General features: G+C 47.8%; 1 protein-coding gene across 1 annotated transcript in view; it reads right to left on the bottom strand.

Moving 5' to 3' along the window:
- LOC147103537 (peptidyl-prolyl cis-trans isomerase FKBP8-like) overlaps positions 1-23584 on the bottom strand; it is a 32463-nt gene that overhangs the window by 1306 nt on the left and 7573 nt on the right. The window contains exon 4 of the mRNA XM_085962129.1: positions 1889-1999. Within this exon, the coding sequence (XP_085818255.1) occupies positions 1889-1999 (111 nt within the window). The remainder of the gene's footprint in view (positions 1-1888; positions 2000-23584) is intronic.

Here is a 23584-nt window from a genome sequence, read left to right as displayed (position 1 = left end):
ATTGATCTCGCCAAACAATTCAACTCTGCTTGACCTCGCCAAACAATTAAACTCTGATTGACCTCACCAAACAATTCAACTCTGATTGACCTCACCAAACAATTCAACTCTGATTGACCTCACCAAACAATTCAACTCTGATTAGCCCGAGGCTCCGTTTTGTTGACAATTAGACTTTGTGGCATTAAAGAGACACAGATCTACCTCAGCAGCAGAATTTAACAGCGTACTTGCTGCGGAAGAGCCAAATTTTTTGTCAGTTTCAATGATCTACAAGATTTCTCTGATTGCCAGTTCTACGTGTGTGTGTGGGGGCACAGCGCAGCCAGTTTCAGGGCTGTCATAGACAGACGGCAACTTCGGGATTTCTACATGTGCTTGCTCTGACAGTACGCTGTCATACCGACCGCAAATTCAGGGCCATTGGCTTGACTGGTGCTCAATAAGGTAACGATCCTAAGGACCTGACATAAAAAGTGATCTTAAAAAAGAAAGACTTGCATTTAGAAATATTGGCCAGGACACAGGGGAGAATCACCTGCAAATAGTGGCCGTGGGATCTGTTATGTCCACCCAATGAGGGCAGACGGGGCCTCGGTTTAACGTCTCATCTGAATGACGGCACCTCCGACAGTGCAGCACTCCCTCAGTACTGCACTGGGAGTGTCAGCCTAGATTTTGTGCGTGTGGAGCATAAACACCGGCATGGACCTGCTGGGCCGAATGGCCTGTTTCTGTGCTGTAAATACTCTGTAATACTTTGGAAGTCTCTGGAGTGGGAACTTGAAACCACGACCTTCTGACTCCGAGGCGGGAGTGCTGCCCACTGAGCCACGGCTGACGCTAATCAAGCCATTAATTAGAGATTAAAAGAAAAAAAATGGTAAGTACTGCAAATCAGAGTTTAAAAACAGAAATTGCTGGTAATATACAGCAGGCCCGTCAGTATTTCAGAAGAGAAAAGACGGATTAATGTTTCGGGGGGTGCTCTAGAAATCTTAACATATCATCTCTCTTCTCAAGTGCTGTAGACTGGTTTCTCTCATGTTCCTGAGCAAGGCTTTGACAACACAGTATCGAACTGCTACAAGTAGCGGTTCAAGAAGGCGGCTCACCACCACCTTCTCGAGGGCAACTAGGGATGGGCAATAAATGCCGGCCTTGCCAGCGACGGCCACATCCTGAGAATGAATAATAAAAATAAATTACACCCACGAAGGGAGCATGAGTCTAGCCTGCCATTGCCATTGAGTAGCCTCACGCCCATTGTTACTATTACCGATCAGGGAGGGTTGAGCAATCTGGTGTTTTTTTCTCTGGAAAAGAGAAGGCTGAGGAATGAACTCAAAATTATTTGGTGGCATTCAATAGGGTAGACGTGGAGAAGATGTTTCCACTTGTGGGGGAGGTCAAAACTAGGGGCCATCAATATAAGACAGTCACTAATAAATCCATTAGGGAATTCAGGAGAAACTCTTTATCCAAAGAGGGGTTAGAATGTGGGCTCACTACCACGGGGAGTGGTTGAGGCGAACAGCATAGGGTATTGGAAAGCTAAGAACATAAGAAACTGATGAAAGGTCTTCGACCTGAAACGTTAACTCTGTTCCTCTCTCCACGGATGCTGTCTGGCCTGCTGAGTTTTTCCAGCATTTTCTGTTGTTATTTTAGCATAGATGTATTTAAGGGGAAGCTAGATAAACACACGAGGGAGAAAGGAATAGAAGGATATGCTGATAGGGTGAGATGAAGAGGGGTGGGAGGAGGCTCGTGTGGAGCAGAAACACCGGCACAGACCTGTTGGGCCGAATGGCCTGTTGCTGTGCTGTAAGTTCTATGTAATTCTATGCAATGCCTCTGACTACACAGCAAGTAGAAAATCACTCACTATTTTTTTCTGTAGTGGGTTATTACTAGCAGTCTTATTCTTTCTTTCACCTTGACTTTTATGCAGTTCCACCAAGTTCTTCATCGCCAAATCCAAATCAAGCTGAATCGTCTACGAGAAGAAAGAATCGAGAGATTGGAAACCACAAAAAAGAGCACCACTCGCAGAACAACAAGGACCCCAGTCGCACTGTTTATGAATGAAGAACTGGGATATATTTTGCTCTGCGGGTAAAGTTGTTGTAAATTCCTTAATCCTTAATATAAACCAATTACAGTTTAATGAAAGAATTCTTTGTAGAAGTATCTATCCCAACGTGTCGTGATATAGTGGGGTAGATCTTCCCTTCCAGCACTGCGGTGGAAGAGCTTCATAGAAACATAGAAACATAGAAGATAGGAGCAGGAGTCGGCCATTCAGCCCCTCGAGCCCGCTCCGCCACTCAATGAGATCATGGCTGATCATCCAAATTCAGTACCCTGTCCCTGCCTTCTCCCCATATCCCTTGATCCTTTTAGCCTTAAGAAATATATCCAACTCCTTCTTGAATATATTTAATTAATTGGCCTCCACTGCCTTCTGTGGTAGAAAATTCCACAGGTTCACCACTCTCTGGGTGAAGAAATTCCTCCTCATCTCTGTCCTAAATGGCTTACCCCTTATCCTTAGACTGTGACCCCTGGTTCTGGACTCCCCGGCCATCGGGAACATCCTTCCTGCATCCAGTCTGTCCAGTCCTGTTAGAATTTTATAAGTTTCAATCAGATCCCCTCTCATTCTTCTAAACTCCAGCGAGTATAAGCCCAATCGACCCAATCTCTCCTCATACGTCATTCCTGCCATCCCAGGTATCAGCCTGGTGAATCTTTGCTGCACTCCATGGCAAGAACATCCTTCCTCAGATAAGGCGACCAAAACTGCACACAATACTCAAGGTGTGGTCTCACCAAGGCCCTGTACAACTGCAGCAAGACATCCTTGCTCCTGTAATCGAATCCTCTCACTATGAAGGCCAACATACCATTTGCCTTCTTAACTGCCTGCTGCACCTGCATGCTTACCTTCAGCGACTGGTGCACAAGGACACCCAGGTCTCATTGCACTTCCCCTTCTCCCAATCTATTGCCATTCAGATAATCATCTGTCTTCCTGTTTTTGCCACCAAAGTGGATAACCTCACATTTATCCACGTTATATTGCATCTGCCATGCTTCTGCCCAATCACCCAACCTGTCCAAATCATACTGGAGTTTCTCGGCATCCTCCTCACAGCACACACGCCCACCCAGCTTTGTGTCATCTGCAAACTTGGAGATATTACATCTAGTTCCCTCGTCTAGATCATTAATATATATTGTGAAGAGCTGGGGTCCAAGGACCGATCCCTGCGGTACCCCACTAGTCACTGCCTGCCTGCCACTCGGAAAAAGACCCATTTATTCCAACTCTTTGCTTTCTGTCAGCCAACCAGTTCTCTATCCAAGTCAATACCTTGCCCACAATCCCATGTGCCTTAACTTTACATGCTAATCTCTTATGCGGGACCTTATCGAAAGCCTTTTGAAAGTCCAAATACACCACATCCACTGGTTCTCCCTTATCTATTTTACCAGTTACATCCTCAAAAAATTCCAGTAGTTTAGTCAAGCATGATTTACCTTTTGTAAATCCATGTTGACTTTGTCCGATCCTGTCACTGTTTTCCAAGTGCTCTGCTATTACATCTTTTATAATGGACTCTAGCATTTTCCCCACTACCGATGTCAGGCTTACCGGTCTGTAATTCCCCGTTTTCTCTCTATCACCTTTTTTGAATAGTGGGGTAACATTAGCTACCCTCCAATCCATGGGAACTGTTCCAGAGTCTATAGAATTTTGGAAGATGACCAGCAATGCATCTACTATTTCTAGGGCCACTTCCTTAAGTACCCTAGGATGTAGATTATCAGGCCCCGGGGATTTATCAGCCTTCAATCCCGTCAATTTCCCTAACACCATTTCCCTACAAATACTGATTTCTTTAACTTCCTCCCTTTCATCAGACCCTATGTTCCCCGACATCTCTGGGAGGTTAGTTATGTCCTCCTTTGTGAAGACAGATCCAAAATATGTATTTAATTGGTCTGCCATTTCTTTGTTCCCCATTATAAATTCCCCTGATTCTGACTGCAAGGGACCTACGCTTGACTTCACCAATCTTTATCTCTTCACATATCTATAAAAGCTTTTAGTCAGTTTTTATGTTCCTTGCAAGCTTACTCTCATACTCTATTTTCCCCTTCTTAATTAATCCCTTTGTCCTCCTTTGTTGAATCCTAAACTGCTCCCAATCCTCAGGTTTACTGCTTTTTCTGGCCAATTTATATGTCCTCTCCTTGGATCTTATGCTATCCCTAATTTCCCTTGTTAGCCACGGTTGAGTCACCCTTTTTGTTTTATTTTTATGCCAAACTGGGATGAACAAATTCTGTAGTTCATCCATGCGGTCTTTGAATGTTTGCCATTGCCTATGCACCGTCAACCCTTTGAGTGACATTCCCCAATCAATCCTACCCAACTCACGCCTCAGACCATCGTAGTTTCCTTTATTTAAATTCAGGACCCTAGTCTCTCAGTCAACTACTTCACTCTCCATCTTAATGAAGAATTCTATCATATTATGATCACTCCGACCCAAGGGGCCTCGTACAACAAGATTGCTAATTAATCCTTTCTCATTACATAATACCCAGTCTAAGGTCGAAGATCAGCCATGATCCTATTGAATGGCGGAGCATCTCAATGGGGAGTATGGCTGACTCCTGCTCCTATTTCTTATGTTCTTAAATTTCCAATACCCTAATGCTGATAGGATCAATCTAACCCTGTAGCTCCAAACTTTCAAAGTTTAACTGAACTATATTTTTTACCCACCAGTACTGTACTCCAGTGTTATACAACAACAGCCCTGTACCCACCAGTACTGTACCCCAGTGTTATACAGTGACAGACCTGTACCCACCAGTACTGTACCCCAGTGTTATACAGTGACAGACCTGTACCCACCAGTACAGTACCACAGTGTAATACAGTGACAGACCTGTACCCACCAGTACTGTACCCCAGTGTTATACAGTGACAGACCTGTACCCACCAGTACTGTACCCCAGTGTTATACAGTGACAGACCTGTACCCACCAGTAATATACCCCAGTGTTATACAGTGACAGACCTGTACCCAACAGTACTGTACCCCAGTGTTAGTGACAGACCTGTACCCACCAGTACTGTACCCCAGTGTTTGTAACAGACCTGTACCCACCAGTACTGTACCCCAGTGTTAAACAGTGACAGACCTGTACCCACAGGTACTATACCCCAGTGTGAAACAGTGACAGACTTTCTGTTTGAACTAATTTGGCAGGGTGATGGGATACGGAGTGGAGCTATAGTAGGGGTTGATGCACAGCCAAATATAGAGGAATAAACAAGTCAGCCTGGAAGGCAGAGCAAATATACAACGGCACGAGGGAGCATGGCAAGGCTGGATGGCATTTATTTTAATGCAAGGAGTCTTGCGAATAAGGCAGATGAATTGAAGGTGTTGATGAACACATGGGAGTATGATATTGTTGCTATCACAGAGACATAGTTGAGGGAGGGGCAGGACTGGCAGCTCAATATTCCGGGGTATAGAATCTTCAGGCGAGACAGAGGGGGATGTAAAAGAGGAGGGGGTGTCGCAATATTAATCAAGGAGTCAATTACTGCTGTAAGGAGGGATGATATCTTAGCAGGTTCCTCTAATGAGGCCATATGGGTAGAACTTAAAAACAAAAAGGGGGCAAGCACTTTGCTGGGAGTGTACTATAGGCCCCCAAACAGTCAGGGGGAGTTAGAGGAACAGATATGTAGGCAAATCTCAGAAGTGTAGAAATAATAGGATAATAATAGTAGGGGATTTCAACTTCCCCAATATTAACTGGGATAGTCAGAGTGTGAAAGGCTTAGAGGGTGCGGAATTCTTAAAGTGCATCCAGGAGAGTTTTTTGAGCCAGCATGTAGAAAGTCCCACAAGAGAGGGGGCGGTACTGGACCTAATTCTAGGGAATGTAGCCAGGCAAGTGGTAGAAGTGTCAGTAGGGGAGCATTTTGGTGACAGTGACCACAATTTGGTGAGATTTAAGGTAGTCATGGAAAAGGACAAAGATGGACCGGAAATAAAGGTTCTAAATTGGGGGAAGGCCGATTTTAATATGATAAGGCAGGATCTGGCCAAAGTAGACTGGGATCAGCTACTTGTAGGAAAATCCACATCAGAGCGGTGGGAGTCTTTCAGAAAGGAAATAGAGAGAGTACAACGCCAACATGTCAAGGGTCAAGGGTGGGACCAACAAGTCCAGGGAACCCTGGATGGATATACAAGAATGGATTAGGAAAAAAAGGGAGGCTTTTGGCAGATACAAAGGACTAAAAACAGTGGAAGTCCTAGAGGAGTATAGAAAGTGCAGGGGGTACTTAAAAAAGAAATTAGGAGAGCGAGGAGGGGCCATGAAAAAACACTGGCGGAGAAAATAAAGGAAAATCCTAAGGTGTTTTATAAGTATATTAAGGGCAAGAGGATAACTAAGGAAAGAGTAGGGCCCATTAAGGACCAAAGTGGCAATCTGTGTGTAGAGCCGGAAGATGTAGGTGAGGTTTTAAATGAATATTTTGCATCTGTGTTCACTATGGAGAAGGACGATGTAGGCATAGAAATCAGGCAGGAGGATTGTGATATATTTGAAAAATTAGTATTGAGAGGGAGGAGGTACGAGCAGTTTTAGCGGGCTTAAAAGTGGATAAATCCCCAGGCCCAGACGAGATGTATCCTAGGCTGCTGTGTGAGGCAAGGGAGGAGATTGCAGGGGTTCTGACACAAATTTTCAGAACCTCGCTGGCCACGGGGGAGGTGCCAGAGGACTGGAGAACAGCTAACGTAGTACCATTATTCAAGAAGGGTAGTAGGGGTAAACCAGGGAATTACAGGCCAGTGAGCCTAACATCAGTGGTAGGGAAATTAGTGGAAAAAATTCTGAGGGACAGAATTAGTCTCCACTTGGAGAGGCAAGGATTAATCAAGGATAGTCAGCATGGCTTTGTCAGGGGGAGATCATGTCTAACCAATTTGATTGAATTTTTCGAGAGCGTGACTAGGTGTGTGGATGAGGGTAGTGCAGTTGGTGTAGTCTACATGGACTTCAGTAAGGCTTTTGACAAAGTCCCACATGGGAGACTGGTCAAGAAGGTAAGAGCCCATGGGATCCAGGGCAATTTGGCACATTGGATCCAAAATTGGCTTAGTGGCAGGAGGCAGAGGGTGATGGTCGAAGGTTGTTTTTGTGACTGGAAGCCTGTGTCCAGTGGTCCTTTGCTGTTTGTAGTGTACATTAATGATTTAGATATGAATGTAGGAGGTATGATCAGTAAGTTTGCAGATGACACGGAAATTGGTGGAGTGGTAAATAGCGAGGAGGGAAGCCTCAGGCTACAGGACGATATAGATGGGTTGGTCAGATGGGCAGAACAGTGGCAAATGAAATTTAACACTGAAAAGTGTGAAGGGATGCATTTTGGGAGGACTACCAAGGCAAGGGAATACACAGTGAATGGTAGGACCCTAGGAAGGACAGAGGATCAGAAGGACCTTGGTGTGCATATACATATATCCCTTAAGGCAGCAGGACAGGTAGAAAAGTTGGTTAAAAAGGCATATGGGATACTTGCCTTCATTAGCCGAGGCATAGAATATAAGAGCAGGGAGGTTATGATGGAGCTGTACAAAACGCTAGTTAGGCCACAGCTGGAATATTGTGTGCAGTTCTGGTCACCACACTATAGGAAGGATGTGATTGCATTGGAGAGGGTGCAGAGGAGATTCACCAGGATGTTACCTGGGCTGGAGCACTTCAGCTATGAGAAGAGACTGGACAGGCTGGGGTTGTTTTCCTTAGAGCAGAGAAGGCTGAGGGGGGACCTGATTGAGGTGTACAAGGGGGCATAGATAGGGTAGATAGAAAGGAACTTTTCCCCTTAGTAGAGGGGTCAATAACCAGGAGGCATAGTTTCAAGGTAAGGGGCAGGAGGTTTAGAGGGGATTTGAGGAAAAACTTTTTCACCCAGAGGGTGGTTGGAATCTGGAACTCACTGCCTGAAAGGGTGGTAGAGGTAGGAACCCTCACAACATTCAAGAAGCATTTAGCTGAGCACTTGAAACGCCATAGCATACAAGGCTACGGACCAAGTGCTGGAAAATGGGATTAGAATAGACAGGGCTTGATGGCCGGCGTGGAAACGATGGGCCGAAGGGCTTCTTTCTGTGCTGTATAATGCTATGACTCTATGAGACCTGTACCCACCAGTACTGTACCACAGTGTTATGCAGTGACAGACCTGCACCCACCAGTACTGTTCCCCAGTGTTATACAGTGAAAGACACGTACCCACCAAAACTGTACCGCAGTGTTATACAGTGACAGACCTGTACTCACCAAAACTGTCCCCCACTGTTATACAGTGAAAGACATGTACCCACCAAAACTGTACCCCAGTGTCAGTGACAGACCTGTACCCACCAGTACTGTACCCCGTGTCAGTGACAGACCTGTACCCACCAGTACTGTACCCCAGTATTAGTGACAGACTTGTACCCACCAGCACTGTACCCCAGTGTTATACAGTGACAGATCTGTACCCACCAGTACTGTACCCCAGTGTTATATATTGACAGACCTGTCCGCACCAGTACTGTACCCCAGTATTAGTGACAGACTTGTACCCACCAGTACTGTTCCCCAGTGTTATACACTGAAAGACCCGTACCCACCAATACTGTTCCCCAGTGTTATAAAGTGACAGACCTGTACCCACCAATACTGTACCCCAGTGTTATACAGTGACAGACCTGTACCCACCAGTACTGTACCCCATTGTCAGTGACAGACCTGTACCCACCAGTACTGTACCCCAGTGTTATACAGTGACAGACCTGTCCCCACCAGTGCTGTAGCCCAGTGTTATACAAAGAAAGACCCGTACCCACCAATACTGTTCCCCAGTGTTATACAGTGAAAGACCTGTACCCACCAGTACTGTACCCCAGAGTTATACAGCAACAGACCTGTAGCCACCAGCACTGTACCCCAGTGTTATACAGTGACAGACCTGTACCCACCAATACTGTACCCCAGTGTTATACAGTGACAGACCTGTACCCACCACTACTGTACCCCAGTGTCAGTGACAGGCATGTACCCACCAGTACTGTACCCCAGTGTTATACAGTGACAGACCTGTCCCCACCAGTACTGTACCCCAGTGTTATACAGTGACAGACCTGTACCCACCAGAACTGTACCCCAGTGGTAGTGACAGACTTGTACCCACCAGTACTGTATCCCAGTGTTATACAGTGACAGACCTGTACCCACCAGTACTGTACCCCAGTGTTATACAGTGACAGACTTGTACCCACCAGTACTGTACCCCAGTGTTATACAGTGACAGACTTGTACTCACCAGTACTGTACCCCAGTGTTATACAGTGACAGACCTGTACCCACCAGTACTGTACCCCAGTGTTATACAGTGACAGACCTGTACCCACCAGTACTGTACCCCAGTGTTATACAGTGACAGACCTGTACCCACCAATACTGTACCCCAGTGTTATACAGTGACAGACCTGTACCCACCAATACCGTACCTCAGTGTCAGTGACAGACCTGTACCCACCAGTACTGTACTCCAGTGTTATACAGTGACAGACCTGCACCCACCAGAACTGTACCCCAGTGTTAGTGACAGACTTGTACCCACCAGTACTGTACCCCAGTGTTATACAGTGACAGACCTGTACCCACCAGCACTGTACCCCAGTGTTATACAGTGAAAGACCTGTACCCACCAATACTGTACCCCAGTGTTATACAGTGACAGACCTGTACCCACCAGTACTGTACCCCAGTGTCAGTGACAGACCTGTACCCACCAGTACTGTACCCCAGTGTTAAACAGTGACAGACCTGTCCCCACCAGTACTGTACCCCAGTGTTATACAGTGACAGACCTGTACCCACCAGAACTGTACCCCAGTGTTAGTGACAGACATGTACCCAACAGTACTGTACCCGTGTTATATATTGACAGACCTGTACCCAACAGTACTGTACCCCAGTGTTATACAGTGACAGACCTGTACCCACCAGTACTGTACCCCAGTGTTATACAGTAACAGACCTGTACCCACCAGTACTGTACCCCAGTGTTATACAGTGACAGACCTGTACCCACCAGTACTGTACCCCAGTGTTATACAGTGACAGACCTGTACACACCAGTACTGTACCCCAGTGTTATACAGTAACAGACCTGTACCCACCAGCACTGTACCCCAGTGTTATACAGTGGCAGACCTGTACCCACCAATACTGTACCCCAGTGTTATACAGTGACAGACCTGTACCCACCAGTACTGTATTCCAGTGTCAGTGACAGACCTGTACCCACCAGTACTGTACCCGTGTTATACAGTGACAGACCTGTCCCCACCAGTACTGTACCCCAGTGTTATACAGTGACAGACCTGCACCCACCAGAACTGTACCCCAGTGTTAGTGACAGACATGTACCCACCAGTACTGTACCCCAGTGTTATATATTGACAGACCTGTACCCAACAGTACTGTACCCCAGTGTTATACAGTGACAGACCTGTACCCACCAGTGCTGTACCCCAGTGTTATACAGTGACAGACCTGTACCCACCAGAACTGTACCCCAGTGTCAGTGATAGACCTGTACCCACCAGTACTGTACCCCAGTGTTATACAGTGAAAGACACGTACCCACCAAAACTGTACCCCAGTGTTATACAGTGACAGACCTGTACCCACCAGAACTGTACCCCAGTGTCAGTGACAGACCTGTACCCACCAGTACTGTACCCCAGTATTAGTGACAGACTTGTACCCACCAGTACTGTACCCCAGTGTTATACAGTGACAGATCTGTACCCACCAGTACTGTACCCCAGTGTTATATATTCACAGACCTGTCCCCACCAGTACTGTACCCCAGTGTTAGTGACAGACTTGTACCCACCAGTATTGTACCCCAGTGTTATACAGTGACAGATCTGTACCCACAAGTACTGTACCCCAGTGTTATATATTGACAGACCTGTACCCACCAGTGCTGTAGCCCAGTGTTATACAGTGACAGACCTGTACCCACCAATACTGTACCCTAGTGTTACACAGTGACAGGCCTGTACCCACCAGTACTGTCCCCCAGTGTTATACAGTAAAAGACCTGTACCCACCAGCACTGTACCCCAGTGTTATACAGTGACAGACCTGTACCAGCCAATACTGTACCCCAGTGTTATACAGTGACAGACCTGTACCCACCAGTACTGTACCCCAGTGTCAGTGACAGACCTGTCCCCACCAGTACTGTACCCTAGTGTTATACAGTGACAGACCTGTACCCACCAGAACTGTACCCCAGTATTAGTGACAGATATGTACCCACCAGTACTGTACCCCAGTGTTATATATTGACAGACCTGTATCTACTAGTACTGTACCCCAGTGTTATACAGTGACAGACCTTTACCCACTAGTACTGTACCCCAGTGTTATCCAGTGACAGACCTGTACCCACCAATAATGTACCCCAGTGTTATACAGTGACAGACCTGTACCCACCAGTACAGTACCCCAGTGTTTGTAACAGACCTTTACCCACTAGTGCTGAACCCCAATGTTATAGTGACAGACCTGTACCCAGCAGTACTGTAGCCCAGTGTTATACAGTGACAGACCTGTACCCACCAGTGCTGTACCCCAGTGTTATACAGTGACAGACCTGTACCCACCAGAACTGTACCCCAGTGTTAGTGACAGACATGTACCCAACAGTACTGTACCCGTGTTATATATTGACAGACCTGTACCCAACAGTACTGTACCCCAGTGTTATACAGTGACAGACCTGTACCCACCAGTACTGTACCCCAGTGTTATACAGTGACAGACCTGTACACACCAGTACTGTACCCCAGTGTTATACAGTAACAGACCTGTACCCACCAGCACTGTACCCCAGTGTTATACAGTGGCAGACCTGTACCCACCAATACTGTACCCCAGTGTTATACAGTGACAGACCTGTACCCACCAGTACTGTACTCCAGTGTCAGTGACAGACCTGTACCCACCAGTACTGTACCCGTGTTATACAGTGACAGGCCTGTCCCCACCAGTACTGTACCCCAGTGTTATACAGTGACAGACCTGCACCCACCAGAACTGTACCCCAGTGTTAGTGACAGACATGTACCCACCAGTACTGTACCCCAGTGTTATATATTGACAGACCTGTACCCAACAGTACTGTACCCCAGTGTTATACAGTGACAGACCTGTACCCACCAGTGCTGTACCCCAGTGTTATACAGTGACAGACCTGTACCCACCAGAACTGTACCCCAGTGTCAGTGATAGACCTGTACCCACCAGTACTGTACCCCAGTGTTATACAGTGAAAGACACGTACCCACCAAAACTGTACCCCAGTGTTATACAGTGACAGACCTGTACCCACCAGAACTGTACCCCAGTGTCAGTGACAGACCTGTACCCACCAGTACTGTACCCCAGTATTAGTGACAGACTTGTACCCACCAGTACTGTACCCCAGTGTTATACAGTGACAGATCTGTACCCACCAGTACTGTACCCCAGTGTTATATATTCACAGACCTGTCCCCACCAGTACTGTACCCCAGTGTTAGTGACAGACTTGTACCCACCAGTATTGTACCCCAGTGTTATACAGTGACAGATCTGTACCCACCAGTACTGTACCCCAGTGTTATATATTGACAGACCTGTACCCACCAGTGCTGTAGCCCAGTGTTATACAGTGACAGACCTGTACCCACCAATACTGTACCCTAGTGTTACACAGTGACAGGCCTGTACCCACCAGTACTGTCCCCCAGTGTTATACAGTAAAAGACCTGTACCCACCAGCACTGTACCCCAGTGTTATACAGTGACAGACCTGTACCAGCCAATACTGTACCCCAGTGTTATACAGTGACAGACCTGTACCCACCAGTACTGTACCCCAGTGTCAGTGACAGACCTGTCCCCACCAGTACTGTACCCTAGTGTTATACAGTGACAGACCTGTACCCACCAGAACTGTACCCCAGTATTAGTGACAGACATGTACCCACCAGTACTGTACCCCAGTGTTATATATTGACAGACCTGTATCTACTAGTACTGTACCCCAGTGTTATACAGTGACAGACCTTTACCCACTAGTACTGTACCCCAGTGTTATCCAGTGACAGACCTGTACCCACCAATAATGTACCCCAGTGTTATAGAGTGACAGACCTGTACCCACCAGTACAGTACCCCAGTGTTTGTAACAGACCTTTACCCACTAGTGCTGAACCCCAATGTTATAGTGACAGACCTGTACCCAGCAGTACTGTAGCCCAGTGTTATACAGTGACAGACCTGTACCCACCAGTGCTGTACCCCAGTGTTATACAGTGACAGACCTGTACCCACCAATGATGTACCCCAGTGTTTCTAACAGACCTGTACCCACCAGTACTGTACCCCAGTGTTATACAGTGACAGACCTGTACCCACCAGTACTGTACCCTAGTGTTATACAGTGACAGGCCTGTACCCACCAGTACTGTACCCTAGTGTTAGACAGTGACAGACCTGTACACACCAGTATTGTACCCCAGTTTTAGTGGCAGATCTGTACCCACCAGTGCTGTACCCCAGTGTTAGTGACAGACCTGTACCCACCTGTGCTGTACCCCAGTGCAATACATTGACAGACCTGTACCCACCAGTACTGTACCCCAGTGTTATACAGTGACAGACCTGTACCCACCAGTACTGTACCCCAGTGTTATACAGTGACAGACTTGTACCCACCAGTACTGTACCCCAGTGTTATACAGTGACAGACCTGTACCCACCAGTACTGTACCCCAGTGTTATACAGTGACAGACCTGTACCCACCAGTACTGTACCCCAGTGTTATACAGTGACAGACCTGTACCCACCAATACTGTACCCCAGTGTTATACAGTGACAGACCTGTACCCACCAATACCGTACCTCAGTGTCAGTGACAGACCTGTACCCACCAGTACTGTACTCCAGTGTTATACAGTGACAGACCTGTCCCCACCAGTACTGTACCCCAGTGTTATACAGTGACAGACCTGTACCCACCAGAACTGTACCCCAGTGTTAGTGACAGACCTGTACCCACCAGTACTGTACCCCAGTGTTATACAGTGACAGACCTGTACCCACCAGCACTGTACCCCAGTGTTATACAGTGAAAGACCTGTACCCACCAATACTGTACCCCAGTGTTATACAGTGACAGACCTGTACCCACCAGTACTGTACCCCAGTGTCAGTGACAGACCTGTACCCACCAGTACTGTACCCCAGTGTTAAACAGTGACAGACCTGTCCCCACCAGTACTGTACCCCAGTGTTATACAGTGACAGACCTGTACCCACCAGAACTGTACCCCAGTGTTAGTGACAGACATGTACCCAACAGTACTGTACCCGTGTTATATATTGACAGACCTGTGCCCAACAGTACTGTACCCCAGTGTTATACAGTGACAGACCTGTACCCACCAGTACTGTACCCCAGTGTTATACAGTAACAGACCTGTACCCACCAGCACTGTACCCCAGTGTTATACAGTGGCAGACCTGTACCCACCAATACTGTACCCCAGTGTTATACAGTGACAGACCTGTACCCACCAGTACTGTACTCCAGTGTCAGTGACAGACCTGTGCCCACCAGTACTGTACCCGTGTTATACAGTGACAGACCTGTCCCCACCAGTACTGTACCCCAGTGTTATACAGTGACAGACCTGCACCCACCAGAACTGTACCCCAGTGTTAGTGACAGACATGTACCCACCAGTACTGTACCCCAGTGTTATATATTGACAGACCTGTACCCAACAGTACTGTACCCCAGTGTTATACAGTGACAGACCTGTACAAACCAGAACTGTACCCCAGTGTCAGTGATAGACCTGTACCCACCAGTACTGTACCCGTGTTATACAGTGAAAGACACGTACCCACCAAAACTGTACCCCAGTGTTATACAGTGACAGACCTGTACCCACCAGAACTGTACCCCAGTGTCAGTGACAGACCTGTACCCACCAGTACTGTACCCCAGTATTAGTGACAGACTTGTACCCACCAGTACTGTACCCCAGTGTTATACAGTGACAGATCTGTACCCACCAGTACTGTACCCCAGTGTTATATATTCACAGACCTGTCCCCACCAGTACTGTACCCCAGTATTAGTGACAGACTTGTACCCACCAGTATTGTACCCCAGTGTTATACAGTGACAGATCTGTACCCACCAGTACTGTACCCCAGTGTTATATATTGACAGACCTGTACCCACCAGTGCTGTAGCCCAGTGTTATACAGTGACAGACCTGTACCCACCAGTACTGTCCCCCAGTGTTATACAGTAAAAGACCTGTACCCACCAGCACTGTACCCCAGTGTTATACAGTGACAGACCTGTACCAGCCAATACTGTACCCTAGTGTTATACAGTGACAGACCTGTACCCACCAGAACTGTACCCCAGTATTAGTGACAGACATGTACCCACCAGTACTGTACCCCAGTGTTATACAGTGACAGACCTGTACCCACCAATAATGTACCCCAGTGTTTCTAACAGACCTGTACCCACCAGTACTGTACCCCAGTGTTATACAGTGACAGACCTGTACCCACCAGTACTGTACCCTAGTGTTATACAGTGACAGGCCTGTACCCACCAGTACTGTACCCCAGTTTTAGTGGCAGATCTGTACCCACCAGTGCTGCACCCCAGTGTTAGTGACAGACCTGTACCCACCTGTACTGTACCCCAGTGCAATACATTGACAGACCTGTACCCACCAGTACTGTACCCCAGTGTTATACAGTGACAGACCTGTACCCACCAATACTGTACCCCAGTGTTATACAGTGACAGACCTGTACCCACCAGAACTGTACCCCAGTGTTAGTGACAGATTTGTACCCACCAGTACTGTACCCCAGTGTTATACAGTGACAGACCTGTACCCACCAGCACTGTACCCCAGTGTTATACAGTGACAAACCTGTACCCACCAGTACTGTACCCCAGTGTCAGTGACAGACCTGTACCCACCAGTACTGTACCCCAGTGTTAAACCGTGACAGACCTGTCCCCACCAGTACGGTACCCCAGTGTTATACAGTGACAGACCTGTACCCACCAGAACTGTACCCCAGTGTTAGTGACAAACATGTACCCAACATTACTGTACCCGTGTTATATATTGACAGACCTGTGCCCACCAGCACTGTACCCCAGTGTTATACAGTGGCAGACCTGTACCCACCAATACTCTACCCCAGTGTTATACAGTGACAGACCTGTACCCACCAGTACTGTACTCCAGTGTCAGTGACAGACCTGTGCCCACCAGTACTGTACCCGTGTTATACAGTGACAGACCTGTCCCCACCAGTACTGTACCCCAGTGTTATACAGTGACAGACCTGCACCCACCAGAACTGTACCCCAGTGTTAGTGACAGACATGTACCCACCAGTACTGTACCCCAGTGTTATATATTGACAGACCTGTACCCAACAGTACTGTACCCCAGTGTTATACAGTGACAGACTTGTACCCACCAGTGCTGTACCCCAGTGTTATACAGTGACAGACCTGTACCCACCAGAACTGTACCCCAGTGTCAGTGATAGACCTGTACCCACCAGTACTGTACCCCAGTGTTATACAGTGAAAGACACGTACCCACCAAAACTGTACCCCAGTGTTATACAGTGACAGACCTGTACCCACCAGAACTGTTCCCCAGTGTTAGTGACAGACATGTACCCAACAGTACTGTACCCGTGTTATATATTGACAGACCTGTGCCCAACAGTACTGTACCCCAGTGTTATACAGTGACAGACCTGTCCCCACCAGTACTGTACCCCAGTGTTATACAGTAACAGACCTGTACCCACCAGCACTGTACCCCAGTGTTATACAGTGGCAGACCTGTACCCACCAATACTGTACCCCAGTGTTATACAGTGACAGACCTGTACCCACCAGTACTGTACTCCAGTGTCAGTGACAGACCTGTGCCCACCAGTACTGTACCCGTGTTATACAGTGACAGACCTGTCCCCACCAGTACTGTACCCCAGTGTTATACAGTGACAGACCTGCACCCACCAGAACTGTACCCCAGTGTTAGTGACAGACATGTACCCACCAGTACTGTACCCCAGTGTTATATATTGACAGACTTGTACCCAACAGTACTGTACCCCAGTGTTATACAGTGACAGACCTGTACCCACCAGTGCTGTACCCCAGTGTTATATATTCACAGACCTGTCCCCACCAGTACTGTACCCCAGTATTAGTGACAGACTTGTACCCACCAGTATTGTACCCCAGTGTTATACAGTGACAGATCTGTACCCACCAGTACTGTACCCCAGTGTTATATATTGACAGACCTGTACCCACCAGTGCTGTAGCCCAGTGTTATACAGTGACAGACCTGTACCCACCAATACTGTACCCTAGTGTTACACAGTGACAGGCCTGTACCCACCAGTACTGTCCCCCAGTGTTATATAGTAAAAGACCTGTACCCACCAGCACTGTACCCCAGTGTTATACAGTGACAGACCTGTACCAGCCAATACTGTACCCCAGTGTTATACAGTGACAGACCTGTACCCACCAGTACTGTACCCCAGTATTAGTGACAGACTTGTACCCACCAGTACTGTACCCCAGTGTTATACAGTGACAGATCTGTACCCACAAATACTGTACCCGTGTTATACAGTGACAGACCTGTACCCACCAGTACTGTACCCCAGTGTTAAACAGTAACAGACCTGTACCCACCAGCACTGTACCCCAGTGTTATACAGTGACAGACCTGTACCCACCAATACTGTACCCCAGTGTTATACAGTGACAGACCTGTACCCACCAGTGCTGTACCCCAGTGTCAGTGACAGACCTGTACCCACCAATACTGTTCCCCAGTGTTATACGGTGACAGACCTGTACCCACCAGTACTGTACCCGTGTTATACAGTGACAGACCTGTACCCACCAATACTGTACCCCAGTGTTATACAGTGACAGACCTGTACCCATCAGTGCTGTACCCCAGTGTCAGTGGCAGACCTGTACCCACCAATACTGTACCCCAGTGTTATACAGTGACAGACCTGTACCCACCAGTACTGCACCCCAGTGTCAGTGACAGACCTGTACCCACCAGTACTGTACCCCAGTGTTATACAGTGACAGACCTGTCCCCACCAGTACTGTACCCCAGTGTTAGTGACAGACAAGTACCCACCAGTACTGTACCCCAGTGTTATATATTGACAGACCTGTATCTACTAGTACTGTATCCCAGTGTTATACAGTGACAGACCTTTACCCACTAGTACTGTACCCCAGTGTTATCCAGTGACAGACCTGTACCCAACAATAATGTACCCCAGTATTATACAGTGACAGACCAGTACCCACCAGAACAGTACACCAGTGTTTGTAACAGACCTTTACCCACTAGTGCTGTACCCCAATGTTATAGTGACAGACCTGTACCCAGCAGTACTGTACCCCAGTGTTATACAGTGACAGAGCTGTATCCACCAGTGCTGTACCCCAGTGTTATACAGTGACAGACCTGTACCCACCAATAATGTACCCCAGTGTCTGTAACAGACCTGTACCCACCAGTACTGTACCCTAGTATTATACAGTGACAGACCTGTACCCATCAGTGCTGTACCCCAGTGTTATACAGTGACAGACCTGTACCCTCCAGCACTGTACCCTAGTGTTATACAGTGACAGACCTGTACCCACCAATAATGTACCCCAGTGTTATACAGTGACAGACCTGTACCCACCAGAACTGTACCCCAGTGTTAGTGACAGACTTGTACCCACCAGTACTGTACCCCAGTGTTATACAGTGACAGACCTGTACCCACCAGTACTGTACCCTAGTGTTATACAGTGACAGACCTGTACCCACCAATAATGTACCCCAGTGTTATACAGTGACAGACCTGTACCCACCAGAACTGTACCCCAGTGTCAGTGACAGACCTGTACCCACCAGTACTGTACCCCAGTGTTAAACAGTGACAGACCTGTCCCCACCAGTACTGTACCCCAGTGTTATACAGTGACAGACCTGTACCCACCAGAACTGTACCCCAGTGTTAGTGACAGACATGTACCCAACAGTACTGTACCCGTGTTATATATTGACAGACCTGTACCCAACAGTACTGTACCCCAGTGTTATACAGTGACAGACCTGTACCCACCAGTGCTGTACCCCAGTGTTATACAGTGACAGACCTGTACCCACCAGAACTGTACCCCAGTCTTATACAATGAAAGACACGTACCCACCAAAACTGTACCCCAGTGTTATACACTGACAGACCTGTACCCACCAGAACTGTACCCCAGTTTCAGTGACAGACCTGTACCCACCAGTACTGTACCCCAGTATTAGTGACAGACTTGTACCCACCAGTACTGTACCCCAGTTTTATACAGTGACAGATCTGTACCCACCAGTACTGTACCCCAGTGTTATATATTCACAGACCTGTCCCCACCAGTACTGTACCCCAGTATTAGTGACAGACTTGTACCGACCAGTAATGTACCCCAGTTATACAGTGACACCAGTACTGTACCCCAGTGTTATATATTGACAGACCTGTACCCACCAGTGCTGTAGCCCAGTGTTATACAGTGACAGACCTGTACCCACCAATACTGTACCCCAGTGTTAAACAGTGACAGACCTGTACCCACCAGTACTGTACCCCAGTGTTATACAGTAACAGACCTGTACCCACCAGCACTGTACCCCAGTGTTATACAGTGACAGACCTGCGCCCACCAATACTGTACCCCAGTGTTATACAGTGACAGACCTGTACCCACCAGTACTGTACCCCAGTGTCAGTGACAGACCTGTACCCACTAATACTGTTCCCCAGTGTTATACAGTGACAGACCTGTACCCACCAGTACTGTACCCGTGTTATACAGTGACAGACCTGTACCCACCGATACTGTACCCCACTGTTATACAGTGACAGACCTGTACCCACCAGTACTGTACCCCAGTGTCAGTGACAGACCTGTACCCACCAGTACTGTACCCCAATGTTATACAGTGACAGGCCTGTCCCCACCAGTACTGTACACCAGTGTTATACAGTGACAGACCTGTACCCACCAGAACTGTACCCCAGTGTTAGTGGCAGACATGTACCCACCAGTACTGTACCCCAGTGTTATACAGTGACAGACCTGTACCCACCAGTGCTGTACCCCAGTGTTATACAGTGACAGACCTGTACCCACCAGAACTGTACCCCAGTCTTATACAATGAAAGACACGTACCCACCAAAACTGTACCCCAGTGTTATACACTGACAGACCTGTACCCACCAGAACTGTACCCCAGTGTTAGTGGCAGACATGTACCCACCAGTACTGTACCCCAGTGTTATATATTGACAGGCCTGTACCCAACAGTACTGTACCCCAGTGTTATACAGTGACAGACCTGTACCCACCAGTGCTGTACCCCAGTGTTATACAGTGACAGACCTGTACCCACTAGAACTGTACGCCAGTGTCAGTGACAGACCTGTACCCACCAGTACTGTACCCATGTTATATATTGGCAGACCTGTACCCAACAGTACTGTACCCCAGTGTTATACAGTGACAGACCTGTACCCACCAGAACTGTACCCCAGTGTCAGTGACAGACCTGTACCCACCAGTACTGTACCCCAGTATTAGTGACAGACTTGTACCCACCAGTACTGTACCCCAGTGTTATACAGTGACAGATCTGTACCCACCAGTACTGTACCCCAGTGTTATACATTCACAGCCCTGTCCCCACCAGTACTGTACCCCAGTATTAGTGACAGACTTGTACCCACCAGTACTGTACCCCAGTGTTATACAGTGACACCAGTACTGTACCCCAGTGTTATATATTGACAGACCTGTACCCACCAGTGCTGTAGCCCAGTGTTATACAGTGACAGACCTGTACCCACCAATACTGTACCCCAGTGTTATACAATGACAGACCTGTACCCACCAATAATGTACCCCAGTGTTTGTAACAGACCTGTACCCACCAGTACTGTACCCTAGTATTATACACAGACCTGTACCCACCAGTGCTGTACCCCAGTGTTATACAGTGACAGACCTGTACCCACCAGTACTGTACCCCAGTGTCAGCGACAGACCTGTACCCACCAGTACTGTACCCCAGTGTTATACAGTGACAGACCTGTCCCCACCAGTACTGTACTCCAGTGTTATACAGTGACAGACCTGTACCCACCAGAACTGTACCCCAGTGTTAGTGACAGACATGTACCCACCAGTACTGTACCCGTATTATATATTGACAGACCTGTACCCAACAGTACTTTACCCCAGTGTTATACAGTGATAGACCTGTACCCACCAGTGCTGTACCCCAGTGTTATACAGTGACAGACCTGTACCCACCAGAACTGTACCCCAGTGTCAGTGACAGACCTGTACCCACCAGTACTGTACCCCAGTGTTATACAGTGAAAGACACGTACCCACCAAAACTGTACCCCAGTGTTATACAGTGACAGACCTGTACCCACCAGAACTGTACCCCAGTGTCAGTGACAGACCTGTACCCACCAGTACTGTACCCCAGTATTAGTGACAGACTTGTACCCACCAGTACTGTACCCCAGTGTTATACAGTGACAGATCTGTACCCACCAGCACTGTACCCCAGTGTTATATATTCACACACCTGTCCCCACCAGTACTGTACCCCAGTATTAGTGACAGACTTGTACCCACCAGTACTGTACCCCAGTGTTATACAGTGACACCTGTACTGCACCCCAGTGTTATATATTGACAGACCTGTACCCACCAGTGCTGTAGCCCAGTGTTATACAGTGACAGTCCTGTACCCACCAATACTGTACCCCAGTATTTTACAGTGACAGACCTGTACCCACCAGTACTGTACCCAGTGTTATACAGGAACAGACCTGTACCCACCAGCACTGTACCCCAGTGTTATACAGTGACAGACCTGTACCCACCAATACTGTACCCCAGTGTTATACAATGACAGACCTGTACCCACCAATAATGTACCCCAGTGTTTGTAACAGACCTGTACCCACCAGTACTGTACCCTAGTATTATACACAGACCTGTACCCACCAGTGCTGTACCCCAGTGTTATACAGTGACAGACCTGTACCCACCAGTACTGTACCCCAGTGTCAGCGACAGACCTGTACCCACCAGTACTGTACCCCAGTGTTATACAGTGACAGACCTGTCCCCACCAGTACTGTACTCCAGTGTTATACAGTGACAGACCTGTACCCACCAGAACTGTACCCCAGTGTTAGTGACAGACATGTACCCACCAGTACTGTACCCGTATTATATATTGACAGACCTGTACCCAACAGTACTTTACCCCAGTGTTATACAGTGATAGACCTGTACCCACCAGTGCTGTACCCCAGTGTTATACAGTGACAGACCTGTACCCACCAGAACTGTACCCCAGTGTCAGTGACAGACCTGTACCCACCAGTACTGTACCCCAGTGTTATACAGTGAAAGACACGTACCCACCAAAACTGTACCCCAGTGTTATACAGTGACAGACCTGTACCCACCAATACTGTACCCCAGTGTTATACAATGACAGACCTGTACCCACCAATAATGTACCCCAGTGTTTGTAACAGACCTGTACCCACCAGTACTGTACCCTAGTATTATACACAGACCTGTACCCACCAGTGCTGTACCCCAGTGTTATACAGTGACAGACCTGTACCCACCAGTACTGTACCCCAGTGTCAGCGACAGACCTGTACCCACCAGTACTGTACCCCAGTGTTATACAGTGACAGACCTGTCCCCACCAGTACTGTACTCCAGTGTTATACAGTGACAGACCTGTACCCACCAGAACTGTACCCCAGTGTTAGTGACAGACATGTACCCACCAGTACTGTACCCGTATTATATATTGACAGACCTGTACCCAACAGTACTTTACCCCAGTGTTATACAGTGATAGACCTGTACCCACCAGTGCTGTACCCCAGTGTTATACAGTGACAGACCTGTACCCACCAGAACTGTACCCCAGTGTCAGTGACAGACCTGTACCCACCAGTACTGTACCCCAGTGTTATACAGTGAAAGACACGTACCCACCAAAACTGTACCCCAGTGTTATACAGTGACAGACCTGTACCCACCAGAACTGTACCCCAGTGTCAGTGACAGACCTGTACCCACCAGTACTGTACCCCAGTATTAGTGACAGACTTGTACCCACCAGTACTGTACCCCAGTGTTATACAGTGACAGATCTGTACCCACCAGCACTGTACCCCAGTGTTATATATTCACACACCTGTCCCCA

Source organism: Somniosus microcephalus, chromosome 19, assembly GCF_052327205.1.
Source record: "Somniosus microcephalus isolate GS21.2 chromosome 19, FLI_Smic_1.0, whole genome shotgun sequence".
NCBI lineage: Eukaryota > Metazoa > Chordata > Chondrichthyes > Squaliformes > Somniosidae > Somniosus > Somniosus microcephalus.
Note: the sequence above shows the minus strand (reverse complement) of the source record. Positions and strands in the feature narration are given on the sequence as shown.